Source organism: Peromyscus leucopus, chromosome 5, assembly GCF_004664715.2.
Source record: "Peromyscus leucopus breed LL Stock chromosome 5, UCI_PerLeu_2.1, whole genome shotgun sequence".
Lineage (NCBI taxonomy): Eukaryota > Metazoa > Chordata > Mammalia > Rodentia > Cricetidae > Peromyscus > Peromyscus leucopus.
In genome coordinates, this window is record NC_051067.1 from 44650882 (window position 1) to 44669391 (window position 18510).

The window sequence follows — 18510 nt, forward strand, 5'->3', positions numbered from 1 at the left end:
ATTCTTTTTTTGCTGGCTCTTCCAGTTTTTGTTCTACAACTTCATATACTTGTGGATGTTTTGTTTTATTTTTGTTACAAACTCTTAATTTTTGTCAAACAAGGCCTAGTAACTCAAACTTATTTTTTATCAGAATATACTTTACTGTCCTTTTTTATTAAAAAGTAAAGATAGCAGTACACTTGATAGGTATTCTGTGAAACTATTATGATTTGTGTACTTAGATACATCACTGAAGCAATCAGGCCAAGGTTTAAATTGCATTGAATCTGTATTTAAATAAAAAGTTATGTAAACAACATGTAGCACCCTCTTATTTTATAACATATAAGAAAAACTATGAAGTAGGGGTGTATTCCTTTGAAAACTAAGTTATAGCTAACATTTTTGATAACTTTTTAAAACAATACTCAAATTGTTGAAAAATACTTTATTTTTCAAATGAGTAAAACTATTGAATCAGAAATAATTCCACTAATTGTAGTGGATGCTCTGTCAACTTTTCTGATGTTGGGCTGTGGTGGCACACACCTTTAATTCCAGCACTGATGAGGCAGAGGCAGGTGGATCTCTGTGAGTTCGAGGCCAGCCTGGTCTACAAACCATGTTCCTCACAGCCACAGCTGTTACACACAGGAAACTCTGTCTCGAAAAACAAACAAAAAAACAAAAAAGATATATATAACTATGTAACGAAAAAGTGAATTAAATGACTGCTAGCCTATACCTTATTAACAATATGAAAAACATTAAACGCTTGCACAATAATATGGCGATCTATAATTAAAATAATTTCATGGTATGTCTTGATAAACTACTTTAATACAACTGAATGATGATCAGTGATATCAATCACAAATATAGTGCATACTATGTGAGAGGCTCTGTCCAAGGATGCCTTTTGATAAACATTAACATATTACTTCTGTCCCCAGGAAATAGGGAACACTGTTAATCTCATTTTTAAAGAAAAACTGAGATACAGAGGTCTAGAAACTTGCCTGACAAGATAGCAAATAAGTGGCTGAGCCAGCATTTGAACCTTCAAGGAAGCACATACTTTTGGTTATCTGGAGAACATGCCTGATTTGTTTAGAGAATCCATGTCATTAATCTGTGCCATTATAGTTTATTGTAAGGTTATGTTTATATTTCATAGAGGTGAGTGTTAAGGTAATTCATAATGAATCTCTTATCTCTAAGTTGTGGGAGGGAACAAACAAATCCATTCCCTGGATTTCTTTGCTTTCCACAAGAGTATTATATTTCTTGGCTGTCAGAATGGAGGAGATGTAATGATTTTACTTACCCTAATCTGTAGTACTATAGTGTATTTGAAATCAGCATCCCAACAGAGGCTAAAGCACACATCATAAAACACAAACACATTCCCAGAAAGGAAAGTCTTTTAGAGGGTTTTTGATGCCTTAAAGCTTCCCAGTGTCAACCTTTCCAATTGTCCCTTTGTTTGTTATCCAGGAGGTTTTTGCACGCTGAGGCAATGCACCATAGTAAGATGGCTGAGAGGTATGCCTTCGTTTTGTTTTCAGACCTCAGGTGCACAGACTTGGTTTAATCATGATCCTTGTGTCACTCATCATTGGTCCATGCATGGCTCTCTTTTATTTATTTTAGTTACTTTAATTAGTTATTTTAAATGTTAATAAGCAGCCATGAGCCTACCAAGCAAAAGCTAGAACCTTGAAAATAACCCACTTTAATCATATCATAACCCCTCCTCCTACCCACGTGTTCCCTTGCCCTCTTCTTCCTGAGGTAACCATCATTCCTGTTTCCTTATTCTTGTATATACTTTCTGTTGCCATCTGTATGTATTCATAAAAAATTACATTTAAAAATGTAGTTGTTTTTCATTTTATACAAAGGTGTCATGCTGTTTTGTAATCCTGTGGAAATGACATTTTTATTAATATTATATTGCTAAGATTCAACCATTCTGTTGCATATGCCTTTATTTTATAATATGAGAAAGTAATTGTGGAAGAATTTGCTTGAGCATCCAGGGCATTCTTCTAGCTCAGTCTGAAAAGAGTACATGTGGAAATGAAGTCCCTTTAGTAGCCTCAGGTACACTCCTGGAAAAACCTAGTGTACCTCTGGAGATACACATCAAGTTGAGAACAGCAGGTGTATACCACTAGATGGCATTGCTTAAAAGAATCTAGATATTCTGGGCAAGTTTATTAACCTTTCCAAGCCTTAGTTTTCTCACCTTTAAGCTAGAGAAAAGTAATAGTAAGTTTCCATGGGCTTTATAACTGGGATGAAAAGAATTTGTACATCAAGTATTTGTTTTTCTTTAAGAACAAGTTTTCTAGTGTTCAGTGTTATAGAATTATATGAAGATGAAAACTTATTCTAGAATTAGGGGTGATTTTGGCAGTTCCTAATCACATGGACCTCTGTTGATGAGTAATGAGCCTCTCTGTGTCTGGATTACCCATTCTTGAGACTCATCTGCAGAATCAGTTTATTTCCAACGCAGTTGGTAATGGTAGGAACTACGTGACTAAAAAGGGAAGAGGTTTTACTACAAAGTTCTGTACGAATCTGATGCTCTAGTCTTTCCTTTTATTCATGTCTGGCTTCTACAGATAGTGTGTTTCTGCATCTTTTTTTCAAATCCTGGTCAGTGTACAGTGTGCTGTAAGAACTGCTTATAAAAAGTTGTATGAAGGATAATAGCCAGATTTTATTAATATGTATTCTTCATAATTTTGATGGACAATTATTTGATTATTCAGAAGACAAGTAGTTCATCTCTACAACAGGGCACTTGTGTGTATGAGTGCACATCAGCTGTGATTGTATGCGTTAGGCCCACATGGGATCAAGCCAGACAGAATCCCTGTGTGGAGGGAGGGAGTGGGTCGTGAAGGCCACTCTCAGCCGAGGAGATACTGGCACTTAATGGCTATTGTGAAAGGAAGAGTCACCTTTTTCTTCAGGGCTGTGCCCCCTTTAGAGTTTACCCCTGTTCCAGCAGTTAGCCCTTTATCCATGCACATATTGGTAGCACTAAGTGGACTTAGTGAGTTACGAGAAAGAGCGAGAATAGAGGTTTAGGGGAAATAGGCAGGGAACTTGAGGGGAGGTAATGTGGGATGTACATTATATGCATGAATAAAATTTTTAAGCAGTAAAAAATTAGGACAAATAAATAAAAAGAAAAATAATTAGTCCATTATTAAAGTTAAAACCACGAAGTATGATGGAATTTTACTAAATGTATGTGTGTATGTATGAAGTCTTCCAGAATGGTTTGTGGGAGGGTATGGCTTTAGTGGTACATTGTAACATTAGCATTTCTTGTTATGGCATTTGTGATTTAGTATTCATCTATCTTTTTCAGCCTTCCTTTGTGGCAAGATTGTCATGAATTATGGAGTAAAAAGCGAAGAAGACAGAAACAGATGGGCATGACTGATGATCTTTCCACAATCAAAGCCCCCAGAAAGGACCTGTCTCTGGGTTTAGATGACAGCAGAACTAACACCCCCCAGGGCGTGCTGCCACCTGCACAACTGAAATCTCAAAGCAACTCGAGTGTAGCACCTGGTCAGTAACACTTTTGTGGCTTGTTTTGTTCACATTGCTTCATGGCCTGTGTTGAATGTGTTTTTTCTACTGCTAAAACATATTATGGCAAAAAGGTGAACGCTGTGGCTTCTTTGGTAAGCTTGGCATCACTTGATTGTTTGTGCTAGCACAAAGGTTTCATTGCTACTCACACTACAGAGTTAAGCAGTCTCAAGACATGTATTTGTGATGATTGGTCAGATTTCTTTTTCCTTGTTTTCCTAGTTTAGGACTCAGTATAACATTCATTAATAGTCTGTGAGGTTCAGTATTTAATGTCTATGGATGCTTAAGGCATAGAAAACATAGGCAGACAGCCAAAACTACAATAGAAGTTCTTTATCCCATTGATCGATGTTTTTATGTCATCCTTGCTAAGAAGCTGTATTTTAAAAGATTGGGCTGGGCGGTGGTGGCGCACGCCTTTAATCCTAGCACTCGGGAGGCAGAGCCAGGCGGATCTCTGTGAGTTCGAGGCCAGCCTGGGCTACCAAGTGAGCTCCAGGAAAGGCGCCGCAAAGCTATGCAGAGAAACCCTGTCTCAAAAAACCAAAAAAATAAAAAAAAATAAAAAAAAAAAGATTGGAACCTGTTGTTTAAAAGGATACTTTATACCCAGTTATTTCATTCATCCATTCATTCACTTTATCTACTTATTTACTGGTAGGGTTTCATTGTGTAGCTCTGGCTATCGTGGAACTTTCTTTGTAACCAGGTTGGCTTTAGACTCACAAAGTTCCACCCATTTCTGCCTCCCACAGGCTGGGATTAAAGATGTATGCCACCATGCTTGGCTAATTGACAGCTTTTATAAAATGAAATCTAGGTTTCCCTCAAGAACCCAGGAATCTGCCAGTTCTAGACTGAATATTGGACAAAGAAAATTGACTAAATGTGTCTTGCTGGTAATGAATTAATATGCAACATGCATGTTTGTGTAGGCTATTCTAACTCAAAATGGCCTAATTTTTAAAAAAGTAGTTTGAATAAAAATACAAAGATTTAGGGGCTCGAGAGATGGCTCAGAGGTTAAGAGTAATGGTGGTTCTTCCAGAGAGCCCAGGTTCAATTCCCAGCACGCACATGGCATCTCATAACTGTCTGTATCTCTGGTTCCAGGGGATCTGACACCCACATTGACATACATGCAGGCAAAACACCAATGCTCATAAAATAAAAATAAATAAATTATTTTAAAAAACACAGAGATTTTTCTCATGGGCTGTAAAATATTCTAGTTTCTATATCTACAAAGTTAACTTCACTTTAGAGAAGTGGTTTAGCATAATAAAGAATTCAGAGACTATTCAGAATTACATTTCAGAATCCAGGACCTTTGGCAAATTACCCACTCTTTTAGGCTGATAATAGATCTTGCCTTATAAAGTAGTTGTGAGGGATAAAGACTACAAAATGCTTAGAAAGTACCTGACATTGTTAACAGTTGTCATTTCTAACCCGAAAGATGATAGTTCTTGGTTCAATCTGTGCATGTGGTCTGGTGGTAGTCTTAATTTCTCTTTTGAAACATATACTTCTAAAGGGGATTAATCAAAATAGACTGTAGTTTTAGTTGATGTTATAGTTAGATTTTGAATGTCATGATGAATAGACTGACCTTCTCACATTGTTTCTGAACACCCTGCCTCAAGATGTCATTTTAATGCTGTGTAATGAAGACATTGTGGGGGTTGGGAAATCTATGAATTATGGCAGTTCTAATTAATACATTTTGTCTTTAGTAATAACAGGCCCTGGACAGCCGTTAAACCACAGTGAATTGGCAATTCTTCTAAACCTACTACAATCTAAATCCAGTGTTAATATGGCTGATTTTGTCCAAGTGTTGAACATTAAGGTAAACTCTGAGACTCAACAGCAGCTAAATAAAATAAACCTTCCTGCTGGAATTTTGGCAACAGGTGAAAAACAGACAGATCCATCAACACCACAACAGGAGTCTTCAAAATCATTGGGAGGAATTCAGCCTTCACAGACCATCCAGCCTAAAGTGGAAACTGATGCCGCCCAAGCTGCTGTGCAGAGTGCATTTGCAGTTCTATTGACTCAGTTAATAAAGGCTCAACAGTCAAAACAGAAAGATGTCATGCTAGAAGAGAGGGAAAATGGATCGGGACATGAAGCTCCTTTACAACTCAGGCCACCTCCAGAACCCAGCACTCCGGGATCTGGTGAGTGGTTTGCTAATAGTTGTTGATATCTATGGCATTCAGTGACATTTGTAAAGACAGATAGCAAGTGACCTACTCTGTTTACTTCTTGGAGCATATTGTTTAACAGGTTGACCATATTATTTATTATGAATACTATAGATTTTTTTCCTAAGGTAACTTTCCAATAATCCTTTGTTCTGAATACAAAAGAATGTTTGACCCAAGGGATAAATATTTGTACGTGTAGTAACTTACTACTCAAGCATTAAGTATGAACATGTGGAGTACCTTTGAAAAGCCGTATAGTGTATTTTTTTGGTGACCTCGTGTTTAAGTGGTGGTGGGCAATGTGCTCTTGTGAGGTCTCCTTTTGCATTTGACATTTGTCAGAGATGGGATGTCTGATCATTCTTGGGACCACTTAGTTTGAGTATTTCATTTTCCATAGTAGCTTTTGACTCTTCTTGGTTTTGTTTCACTTAGGGCAAGATGACCTCATTCAGCACCAGGACAGGAGAATATTGGAGCTGACACCAGAACCAGACCGGCCTCGGATTCTGCCTCCTGATCAACGACCTCCTGAACCTCCTGAACCACCACCAGTTACTGAGGAGGACCTGGATTATCGGACAGAAAACCAGCATGTACCCACCACTAGTTCTTCACTGACCGACCCTCATGCTGGAGTGAAGGCGGCCCTCTTACAGCTGCTTGCTCAACACCAGCCCCAGGATGATCCCAAAAGAGAAGGTGGTATTGATTATCCCACAGGAGACACGTATGTGCCCACTTCAGACTATAAGGACAACTTTGGATCTTCTTTCTCTGCCGCTCCTTATGTTAGCAGTGATGGTCTAGGAAGTAGCTCTGCTACCGCACCATTGGAACCACGTAGTTTCATTGGAAACTCAGATATTCAGTCCTTGGAGAACTACAGTACTGCTTCATCTCACACTGGTGGTCCACCTCAAGCTTCTGCCTTTTCCGAGTCATTTCCCAGTTCAGTAGCTGGATATGGAGACATTTACCTCAATGCTGGTCCCATGTTGTTTAGTGGAGACAAGGACCATAGATTTGAATATAGCCATGGCCCTATCGCAGTCCTCACAAACAGCAGCGACCCTTCCACAGGGCCAGAGAGTACTCATCCCTTGCCAGCAAAGATGCACAACTATAACTATGGTGGTAACTTACAGGAAAATCCCGGTGGCCCTAGCCTTATGCATGGGCAGACCTGGACTTCTCCTGCCCAAGGACCTGGATACTCACAAGGATACAGAGGACACATTAGCACATCAGCTGGCAGAGGTCGAGGCAGAGGGTTACCATACTGAGTATCTGTTTTTCCTCAGGCACATCATTTTTATCTGGAAAGACTTTTCTAGCTGCAATTTCAGGCAGCAATCCAAGAGACTTGAATAATATTAATTCAACAACAGCTTTATTTTTATGTGGAAAAGGGTCTTGCATACAATAGTGAAAAAACAAAACAAACAAACAAAAAAAAACCTTTGCTTAAATTCATGCTGTTCTTAAAACTAGCTCTATTGATTGTACATCGTCACAGATTTTAGTTAACAGTTTTCTTTTGTATTCTTGCAGTTTTAAGTGGATGCTAACATTAGGGACGTAATGTTTTTATGGCCCTGTTGCAGATCTTCTGAACTATGCACACTTGTGCTTTTTTTTTGTAAGTTTGGACCAACTTTTATGTAACAACCAACCCCTTCCCTCACCCTTCCAGTTTTACAACAATCAGAAAGGGCACTGATTTATTTGGTATTTTCTTTTTATGAAGCTACCTTTAGTCAAAGGTCACTGTCAGTCTTTGCACCTGCTTTCAGTGTTATTGTGAAAGGTGTACTTTGTGCTCATTTCAGAAAATAAAACACAACCTTTCTCTTGATGCAACAGTTTTATATAAAAAAAAATGGTCAACATTATTTTTGTTTTGTTTTTCAGGTTACCATAACCCAGCAAAATTCATTCAACTGAAATAGTGGTTTTTATATGAAAACTATGGGTAGGGTGGGAGGGGTTGAGTAAGTGCCTTAACTGGTAAGCTTAAGGACTGAGGATGAAGTTAGCCTGTACACCCACTTGTCTTTAAAGGGAGTCTGCATTGTGTTGAAGAGGCAGGAAGCTCGCAGTTTTCAGGAGTCTCCTGGCCAGTTGTTAGGTCCATTCCCTCTGCCTGTCACACGTCTTTTTCTGCCTGTCTTTTGGCTGTGTTAACTTTCACTGTTACCTTCTCTTGGTAGGGGTGTAAGAGAAAAGAAAGGGAGAACTCAGTACCTTTTGTTACTTCTGGGAAGTACTAAATTTTTTTTTTTTTAATCACTTCAGTGGTTGAAAATAATAGCTGAACGAGAATTTTAGAGTACTCTTTTCTTTCTGGCTGCCATACTGACCTAGTTTCTATGTGGAGGATAGGATTTTTGAAGTGAGTATGTAATAATGATTCACATAATAAATGTATTAAACTTCACAGAAGGAGGGTGGCAAACACCGTAGTTTAAGTTATGTAATTGTTTTTAAAAGTCAACGTAAGTAGAAACATGTCCTAGATTTAATTTAGTATAGCAAAAAGAAAACAGAGAAAAAAACCTTCCCTCTTCCTTTCAATTTTGTGAAATTTACTGTAACTTTTGCCAGATTAGAGCAGTGCTACTAGGTCATTTCATATTTTTTCTTCTATTAAAATCAACCGAGAAAGAATAACTAATGTTGTCAAGTCTCACTGTTTTACATTCACACACAAACACAAAATTCTATTTCTGGAAAGGAACCAAAGGTAAATAACCAGCATCTCCCTCATCACTAATAGAAACTCCGAGAAGCTGAGTGTGCCAATTGACAATTTTCACTGTTTTACTACACTTTTCATTGGAATCTTAAGTAGGAAAAATTGTTACGAAAAGCCAGTTTAACTTCGTGCCCTTTATCTGCTTTGTGACCCTGCATTTAAAAACACGATCCAGGAACCAGTAAGAATACTTTAAAGAAGATCATTTTTACTTTATGCCTATAAAATGAGTTTTCAGTTGACCATTTTATTTTTGGTGGTATTATTTTTGTTGATGTAACAAAATTAATGGAAGAAAAAATATTTTGCCTTTATTTGAATATTGAGTACTAACAAATTAATAAAACATTAGAGGAAGTGAAGAAATGTTTTGAAATTTAGCAAAATAGAGTATTCAAGTCTCTGAAATTTTAATATGGTGAGTCTTAGAGCCTCTGACTTTACTATAAGGGAAAGTATCTAAATTATTCTTACTCGTCACACGTGGTATTTCTGCTGGCCATAAGCAGCTAACCTAAAATTGGAACTATTTATGTGACATGAATAGCCTGTGTTTTAAAAATTAAATATTTTATATAAAATTGACCTGTGTTTGGATAGTTTTTCTAATTAAACATTTCAGATATATATCCATGTTGGGAGAGTGGCTGGGAAGTCAGGGAAATTGTTGGCTTTGAAATAGAAAGTTGGAACTATCCCTTCTAATAACTTGTGTTTTCTTGGACAGCGTGACAGTACCTTATGTGTAAAGAAGCAAAGGGGATACCAGTTCAACCATAATGCAGTGCTGAGAGGCCAGTTATTGCAGGGTAATGTGACTTAGGGTGGTGGTACATGAAAGAATGTATCTTACAACATGATGAAATACATCAGTAAAGTGTCAATGCAGCGCTGCAGACAATTACTATTTCAGTTCAGTGAGTTTGGATTAAGAACAGAGCTGGGCCGGGCGATGGTGGCGCACGCCTTTAATCCCAGCACTCGGGAGGCAGAGCCAGGTGGATCTCTGTGAGTTCGAGGCCAGCCTGGACTACCAAGTGAGTCCCAGGAAAGGCGCAAAGCTATACAGAGAAACCCTGTCTCGAAAAACCAAAAAAAAAAAAAAAAAAAAAAAGAACAGAGCTGGAAAATCACTGACTATTTAGGTTATAATCTGTATTCTTGAGTAAAATCTAAATAAATACTAAGTTGGGGGTAGAAACAAGTCAGACTGAAGGTAAGAAAATGAACATAAAAACAATAACCTATGAAAAAACAATTTTTCTGTGAAGTTTATAGGTCACGACATGAATTTTTCCTGCATGGAAATGTCAGTATGTCCAAGTTTTCAATCTTTATCTGTTGGAAAACTGAAAATTTAATTTTAGAGAGTTAACTAAGTTTGTGGAATGTGAAATAATGTAATAGCTGAACTGCTTCCACTTCTGCTAGCAAATACATATCCACAGTGACTATCACCAGCTAGTTGCTTGTCTAGTTCTTGGGATATATTCCTAATCATCAAGATTTAATCATGTATCGATGAGGCTGACAGAGTTTGTTAATGTCTGGAGGAGCTAGGTGTTTGAATAAATTATGCTTGAGTGAATATAAAATGGAAATTTGAGTCAAGTTTTACATTGAAATTTGAATGGAGAAATAAGGCTCTATAAGGAAGCAAAGCCACAAGGTCAGCGAAGGAAACAAATTTCAACTTAAATCTGGCTAGTTCATAAATGCTGAGATTTGAGGAAAACGCATACGGTGTGGGTTATATGCTTCTGAACTGAAATGGCTGGCACATGTGTGTGAAGGTTTTGGTGAATTTGCTATGACCTGACTCCAGGTTGTTTGAAGTGGAACTTAAATGCAGGTTTTGAATACAGAAATGTTTGGGATGCTGGCTTTGCTATTTGAAGTCTGAGTTAGACCTAGCAGCCCAAAGTGAAATGATCAAACTCCACAATACAGCTGAAGAAAAGGCTTAGAAAGAGAGTACCCTTGTTTAATTTTGATAGCTGATAGATATTGCCAGTGTGGTTCCTCTATACCTACACCACATCTAATTCTGCAGTAAATACTTTTTTATTTTATTGTTTCTTGGCAGTCTCATGAAGTTCTGGCTGGCCTTAATCTCACTATGTACTTAATTAAGGCTAGCTTTGAGCTCTTGTTCCTCCTGCCTCTACCCACCAACCATTAGTATTACAGGTACCTAATACTATACCTAAGCAATACCAAGTTTTTACTAGGGCAACTAATAATCTGACAGTACTAGACTAGCTTCATAATTTAGCTAAATTATTAATAGTAACTTAGTAACTTTAAAAGCTCAGTGAATGCTTGCCTAGCAGGCACAATGCCCAGGTTTAATCCCCAGCACACACAAAACCCCCTAAAAAGTTGGTAATGCCAGGCAGTACCACATATCTATATCCTGACCTTAGGAGGAAGAGGCAAGAAGCTTGAATCTAGCCTGGTCTACTTATTGAGTTGGAGGCCAGCCAAAGTTACAGTGATACTTGTCTCAAGAAAACAAAAATGAGAAAAGCCCATTTTCTTTGACTATAGAAAAAACACAGGAAAAGTAATTTAGAAAACTAGAAGTTGGTAGCACATGCATTTCATCTTTGCAGTTACTAAAAGGTTCCTGTGCATTTTCTACAGGCTACATGCACTAATTCTGAGACCAAGTCATTAAAAATGTATTTCCTACTTGCACAGCAGGATTAGTATCGGGCTTACAAATAATTTGCATGTAAATCTTATAATGGTTCTATTAATTCAAATCATTTTATAAGTTTGCCATTTACCAAAGGGCTTCTCCAGATTTTCTTAAATTATTGTAAGCTACTAATAAGCTGTCATGTGATCAACTGAAGATGGAAGAAACAGAAGTTTGATCACAGTGAAAGGACAGATTGTAGTTCTTGCCTCATCAGAATTTTCTAGTTCTGATTTTATTAAAATGAATCATCCTCACTCCTCCCCATTAGTTTGTTGTACAGTTATATTCTTTTGCAAGAGTTTTATAATGTCCCAGTTAGCTCTAATGTATAAGCCATTTGTTTCTAAAGGAGAAAAAGGTTGTATTTGATAGTCTATTTTTAAAAGCCTTGTTTTCTTTTTGTATATATTTAAAACACTCTGGAAAAGACCCCTTGTGATTCAGTGTGCCATGTTTTTTGTGAGGTAGTGAGGGGTGGTGGTTGCTGGACAAAACTTAGCACCTCAGACACATGCTTTCCACTTTCATGTGGTTGTCTTTAGGAATGGAGCACAGGGAGGGTTCTGTTTGTCAGGTGATAACCTTTTAAAATTGTGTCTTATTACTAATGAGCTTTATTTGATATTCTGGCTTGTCTATAGTTTTTTTTTTTTTTTTAAGCTTCTTTCTACCCACACTTTTTTAAATTTTATTTTACAATACTATTCAGTTCTATATAACAGCCACAGATTCCCTTGTTCTCTCCCTTCCTGCCCCCCTCCCCTTCCTCCCAGCACACCCCCCATTCCCACCTCCTCCAGATCAAGGTCTCCCCCGAGGACCGGGATCGACCTGGTAGACTCAGTCCAGGCAGGTCCAGTCCCCTTCTCCCAGATTGAGCCAAGCATCCCTGCACATAAGTCCCAGGTTTCAAACAGCTAACTCATGCAATGAGCCCAGGACCTGGTACCACTGCCTAGATGCCTCCCCAACAGATCAAGCCAATCGACTGTCTCACCTATTCAGAGGGCCTGATCCAGTTGGGGGCCCCTCAGTCTTTGGTTCATAGTTCATGTGTTTCCATTCGTTTGGCTACTTGTCCCTGTGCTTTATCCAACCTTGGTTTCAATAGTTTTATTTTTTTGTGAGACAAGGGTTCAATTTTATGCCTTTTCTGAAGCTTGTACTTAGTTACACCAACAGCTTCTCCTGACCTGTTTATTCTACTCCTAGGTTTTGTGTTTTCTATGTCTGATTGATTTGGTTATAATCCCAAGGTCTCTGTGGTATTCCATCCTGATCTTTGTGACCTGTTTATATGTGTGTATTTTAGTGAGGCTTGAATTCAGAACCCTGCACATTAGGAGAGTGCTTTACCATGGAGCTGTATGGTGTTGTGGTTTTTATTATATTTACACTTCTTAGCAAAATGCACAGCCTGTATGGATAATCTGTTATAGGACAGAGCTTCAGAACTTGACTAGTTAGGGATGTAGCTCATTTGCTAAGAGTGTTTATCTAGAATGCCCAAAGCCTCAGGTTGATCCCTAGCACTGGCATAAAATGCATGTGTTGCTGCACAGTTGTAATCTTAGCATTTGTGAGGTGAAGGCAGGAGATCAGAAGTTCAGGGTCATCCAGCAACACAGTGAGTTCCTGAGGCCAGCCTGGGCTACATGAAGACTCTGCATTGAAAACAAACAAACCAAGCAGAACTTTACATTTCTCTTCTTTTCTGTTCCTGTCTCTTATTATCACTTTAACCATTACCTAATTTAGTTGAAAATACATTCAAACTTTGCCACTTAGAACATAGTACTTTGTTAAGTTTCCCTTGTAAGACCCGAAATTTTCTTTGTTGTTGGATGTACTAGGTTGTATTTTTGTTTGTTTGTTTGTTTTTTGCAGATTATAGTATTTTGTTGCTTCTACAAAGAAAGTCCTCTTAAGTGTTGTAAAAATTTTTAAAGATTTGTTTTTAATTTCTAGCTAGGCTTGTGCACGAGTGCAGGTGCCCACAGAGGCTAGCCACTGGATCCCTGAACCGGAGTTGCAGGCAATTATGAGCTGCCTGTTGTGAGTGTTGGGAATAGAATTGGGTCCTCTGAAAGAGCAGTACTTGTTTGTAACCACTGAGCCTTCTCTCCAGCCCCAGTTTTGTAATAGTTTTAAGCTTTTATCTTTTTCTTTTTTTTTCTTTCTTCTTCCTTTTTTTTTTTTTTTTTTTTTTTGGTTTTTCGAGACAAGGTTTCTCTGTGTAACTTTGGAGCCTGTCCTAGAACTCACTGTATAGACCAGGCTGGCCTCAAACTCACAGAGATCCGCCTGCTTCTGCCTCCCTGGTGCTGGGATTAAAGGCATACGCCACCACCGCCCGGCTGCTTGTAACTTTATATAGGAAAGTTTAATCATTTGAAACTAAAATCTGGCCATATTGTTTAGCTATTATTTTTAATAAACTTTGAGTTGACTGATTTATCCTTTCTGATTTTATGAATGTCTTTAACTTTTACAGTTTTGGCCTTTATGCATAAACTAAATTAGGGATGGGCTACTTCATAATGAGTTGTTTTTATTCCTAAAGCATATTTATTAGGATCAGGTTCAATTTTTTAACAATAATGTTTATAAGGACTTTTCTCCATAAGACACCACCCTGTCCTGGTAATGGACACCAGTTAATAGGATCCAATATTAGGCCATCCATTTAAAATTTTAATATAGCTGTGTACTATTGACTAGGTATTTAAGATTCTGTATCTGTGTTTACTCAGGCAGGTATTAATTAACATGTGACACATAAGTAAAAAATGTTTTATTTCTAATTTGAAGGTAATCTTTAGTAAATCTTTCCTTTTTCCATTTGTGTTCTCCATCTGGTCATGGTTCTGTTTGGAATACAAATCCTGGGAATTTTATTTTCTGAACATTTATATATTCTGCAATATGTTTGAACAGTTAGCATGCATATACACAAATCTGTTTTTTAAACATACTGTTAATTTCCTCTTTTGGGTGGATAGGAGGTCTAGTCTTGCTCTTTTCACAAGGAGTTTTTAAGTTGTGTTACCCAGGCTGGCTGGTCTTGAACCTGTGAGCTCCAGGGACCCTCACTTAGTCTCAGGTGAGCTGGGACTCCTTGTCATTTTACCCAGCATTTTGTTTTTCTTGGTTTCTTTTCCTCTTATTTTCTTCATTAATTTTCCCAATCTACTTCCATTCTCTCACTATTCACATATAGATTATGTTCTAATTTATTCCACTATTTGATTTTGGTATCCTTCATTTCATTTTTTTTTCCTGCTTTGTTGAGTAATAATTTTCTTCAACTTTTGAAAGAGGGCATTTTAATGTTAGCAATCTGATTACTTCTTTAACTTGATCTTATTGTATAAAATTACTGTATTTTCAAAAACACTGGCGAGATGCTGTGTATTCTTTTTCACTTGTCCTATATATTCATATATACTATATTATTTCAGCACATAAATGTTCATGGTATTTACATTTTAACATGAATTCTAGTAGATTCTATTTTAGTATGCTACAATTACTGGTCTTCTGTTTAGATTCGGCTGTTTGCCAAGTTGTTTTGAGACTACATCTATATGGGCAGGCATGGTCTTAGACTCGGTAAGCTTCCTGTCTCAGCCTCTCAGGTGCTGGGATTGTTTGTGTGTGCCATCATGCGTTGCCACTCCACCTTTTTGTTTGACAATTATGATGTTGCTTTAAAATATATTTTATTTTTTCATTCTGTGTATCTGTGTGTGAGTATGTGCATTTGAATGAAAGTGTCTAAAAGAGGGCATAGGCTCCCCTGGATCTGGGACCATAGGGTGTTGGGAACAAAACTTAGGAGCTCAGAACTGCTAAGCTGTCTCCCTACCCCCTTTGTTTTAATCTTTTCTGAGATTTTTTTAAAGTTGTATTTTGGTACCTCTTGCTGATTTCTAATGTAAAATTTGAACAGATTTTTCTAACCACATATTTTCCTTTTTGAAATGTTTTTTGTTGGTGCTGGGAATTGAACTTGGCCTGGTGAATGCTAATGAAGTGCTATCACTGAGATAAGTTCCAGACCTACATCTATCTCTTGAGCAAATAACATCAGGGATTTAAAAAAAATTGCCTGAGATGATCCAAAAACCAAAATGTATCCACTTTCATATTACTTTAACCAACTATTTGTTCTCCATTTGTTTTGTAGTAAAATTAATGATTTTTAGAATCAATTTAAAAAGATATTTCTGTTCTTATATAGCTTTAGCCATTTCCAGAACAACTGTACAGCTATATTTGGGGTGGAATACTAGGTAATGGTCCTTTTTAGATCAAGAATGGTCATTGCTATTCTCATGACCAACATTTTGTAACAAGTCTGTTACACAAGGAAGAAAGGTGTCGAGGAGGAGGAAAGAAAGGTGTTTAATGCTAGACATGACGGTAAGACATACAGAGGTCAGAGAGTCTGAACTATTAGCCTTCCAGGAGACTTTAACAAGTGTTAAACATGCATAAGAACGTAGAACCATGGATGGCTGAGATCATTTGACTAGTAGGTGGCTCAGTGCATAAAAACACTTGTCAGGACCCTGATAAGTAACTTGAGTTCCATCCCTTGAACCACATAGAGTACCAACTTCTATGTGTTGCCCTTTGACCTGCTCACATGGACTGTGGCATGTGTGCCCACATACATGCAGACAAATTTATTTTAAATGGAGTTGCTCTACCACCAGGTTTTAACTCAGTATAACTTACTGTTCACCATGGGAAAACATTGAAATAATTACCTACTTTAGCAGGGCAAAATAAGATACTAAGGAAGAAAAAATGCATTTTGACTGAGCATTCCTGTGTTGATACATTAAGATAATTTATAAAGTGTGAAATACAGATGTGTCTTAGATACAATTCCTGTTGCTGTGATAAAGTAATCTTGATTTGGCCTTAAAGTTTAAGGTGCAAGTCCATTGTGACTGGGAGGTCAAGGCAGCAGGGCCTCAAAAGAGCTGGTCACATCCACAGGAAGAAGAGAGTGATGGATGCTTGTGTCTAGATCACTTTCTCTCTCTTATACCATTGAGGATTACTGCACAGGAAATGGTGGCACCCCAGGGGGCAAGTCTCCCCACCTCAGTGAACCTAATTGAGATAATGCCCTATAGGCATGCCCAGAGGCCCTTTGTTAAGTGACTCTAGATTTCAGCAAATTGACAGTTGGTAATACCCATCACGTGTCAAATACTCATCTGTGGGGGAAATACTGTGAATACAAAGTAGCATCAGCCCATTTTAGAAATAGAAGTATACCTCAGGCAGAGCATTTACCTATCATACAGAATGCTTTTGATCTGCAGGGGACAAGGCAGTCTTACACAGTGCTTAAGGAAGGTTTGAAAACCCCAAACTAGTGTTATAATTAGTATAGATTAATACCATAATTAAATATTGGCTTTACCATTTGTTCATCTGTATATAGGCAGTTAACTGAAACTTCTTAAAATTTTCATTAGGAAAATGGATATAGTACCTTTATTTTATTCTGGAGATAAGTACATTATAGTTTCTGATGTGATGCTTTTGTTGCCATTGTGAAAGGAAAGATATGAAAGTGGTGAAGGAATCTTGTTTCTTCCCTGTTGATAATAAAAGTGTCATTGTTGATGCTTTCCTTAGAGTATAAATTTTTGAAATACTTTCCAAGTTCTATCTTATTCTGAAAAAGATTAATGGAGAACGCTAAAGTGAATGTAGCCCCTGTATTCTTTGTGGTGTAAACACTACTTTTTACCTTCAACTTTCCATATTTTTTTTTCCTTTCCATTAGGAGAGCTAGTTAGCTAGTTTTGTATTTTCCGGGAAGAAACTGTATTAATACTCCATCCAGTCTTAGAACCTTTTTGATAGATTTGCTCTCATGTGCGGCTTGCATTTAATTTCGACCTGAGATGAGCACCAGTCACAAGTTGGTTTTAATTTTATGTAATTCAGAACTCTTAACATATTTACCGTCAGAAGGCCTGCTCTTTCCAGTCATTCCCCTGGAACAAGCAGATACTACTAACTCCTATCCTAAGCTAGGTTTGCTTTGTAAGGTTCATAAAATTAACAGAGCCAGACTGTGTTTTCTCAATACCTTGATAAGTTGGATTAAACAGACACAGGTAAAAACTGTCCATTTCAAGTAATCTGTTAAAATGTCAAAATCTGAAACAAATCTTTCCAGTCCAGGCTGAGAATGTTCCTTATGAATTATGGTTACATATTGTTAGAGATTAGAGAAAGAAGAATTGTCCCTCCTTGTGTTCCTGTAAACCTGACATGACCTTTGCAAATCTTTGCAAGCGAATGCCTCTCATGTGCGTTGGAAATAAAGATCACAAAATCCAATTTTGAAAAAAACTCCAAGTGAACTGGTTGTTTGAAGGACAGATATGAATTGCTGTTGGGCTTTTCTGTGTAGTAGATCAGAACAGAATGATAGTACAATACAGCTTTGTTCATGTTTTATTTCTGTAACCTACTAGTTCCTCTTATCTTTCATTAGTAAGATCTGGCCTTGAGACTATGAGAAACAACATCTTTGGGTGAGAACAAATTATTCATAATCCTTTAATTTTGAAAAGACTGATGCTAAATTGATCCCCACAGTCATATCACCTATGTCTCCCACTTTGAGGATAATTTAGCTGTTCTTGTTTTATTCTCAATTTTGTTTGTTTTTAGATTATTTGTGGTGTGTGGGGTGTGTGTGTGTGTGTGTGTGTGTGTGTGTGTGTGAGAGAGAGAGAGAGAGAGGGAGAGAGGGAGAGAGAGAGAGAGAATGTTGTAGCCTAGGCTGGCCTTGAACTCATGATGTGGTTGAGGACAAACTTGAACTTTTTATTCTTCTGTTTCCACTTCCTGAGTACAGGGAGTGGATTCAGACCAGGTTTTTGTTTTATTTTTCTGTTGTTTTTTTTTTTTAATTTTGTTTTGTTTTGCATACTAGTCAAGCACTTTACCAAATGAGTGATGCTGTTCTCCCCAGTTGCATAATCCAGCTTTTTCAAAAACTGCAAACGTCCACTTGGAGTGTAGGTAACAGTCAGAAAGGACTTCTGCTTCTAGCCAGGCCACCTTCAAATGGATACAGTTTTCTTGTGGACCTCAGGAAATAGCCATTATATTCTATCATTTGGATTTTCTCTTTCACTTCCCTTAATGCTCCCCTTCTATAGGAACAGGGCTAGTACTTA

At 37.5% G+C, this 18510-nt stretch overlaps 1 protein-coding gene across 1 annotated transcript in view; it reads left to right on the forward strand.

Moving 5' to 3' along the window:
- Cdk13 (cyclin dependent kinase 13) overlaps window positions 1-9165 on the forward strand; it is a 106134-nt gene extending 96969 nt beyond the window's left edge. The window contains exons 16-19 of the mRNA XM_037206459.1: window positions 1423-1527; window positions 3374-3579; window positions 5343-5792; window positions 6258-9165. Of these exons, the coding sequence (XP_037062354.1) occupies window positions 1423-1527; window positions 3374-3579; window positions 5343-5792; window positions 6258-7108 (1612 nt within the window). The 3' untranslated portion in view covers window positions 7109-9165. The remainder of the gene's footprint in view (window positions 1-1422; window positions 1528-3373; window positions 3580-5342; window positions 5793-6257) is intronic.
- Window positions 9166-18510: the final 9345 nt, after the last annotated feature.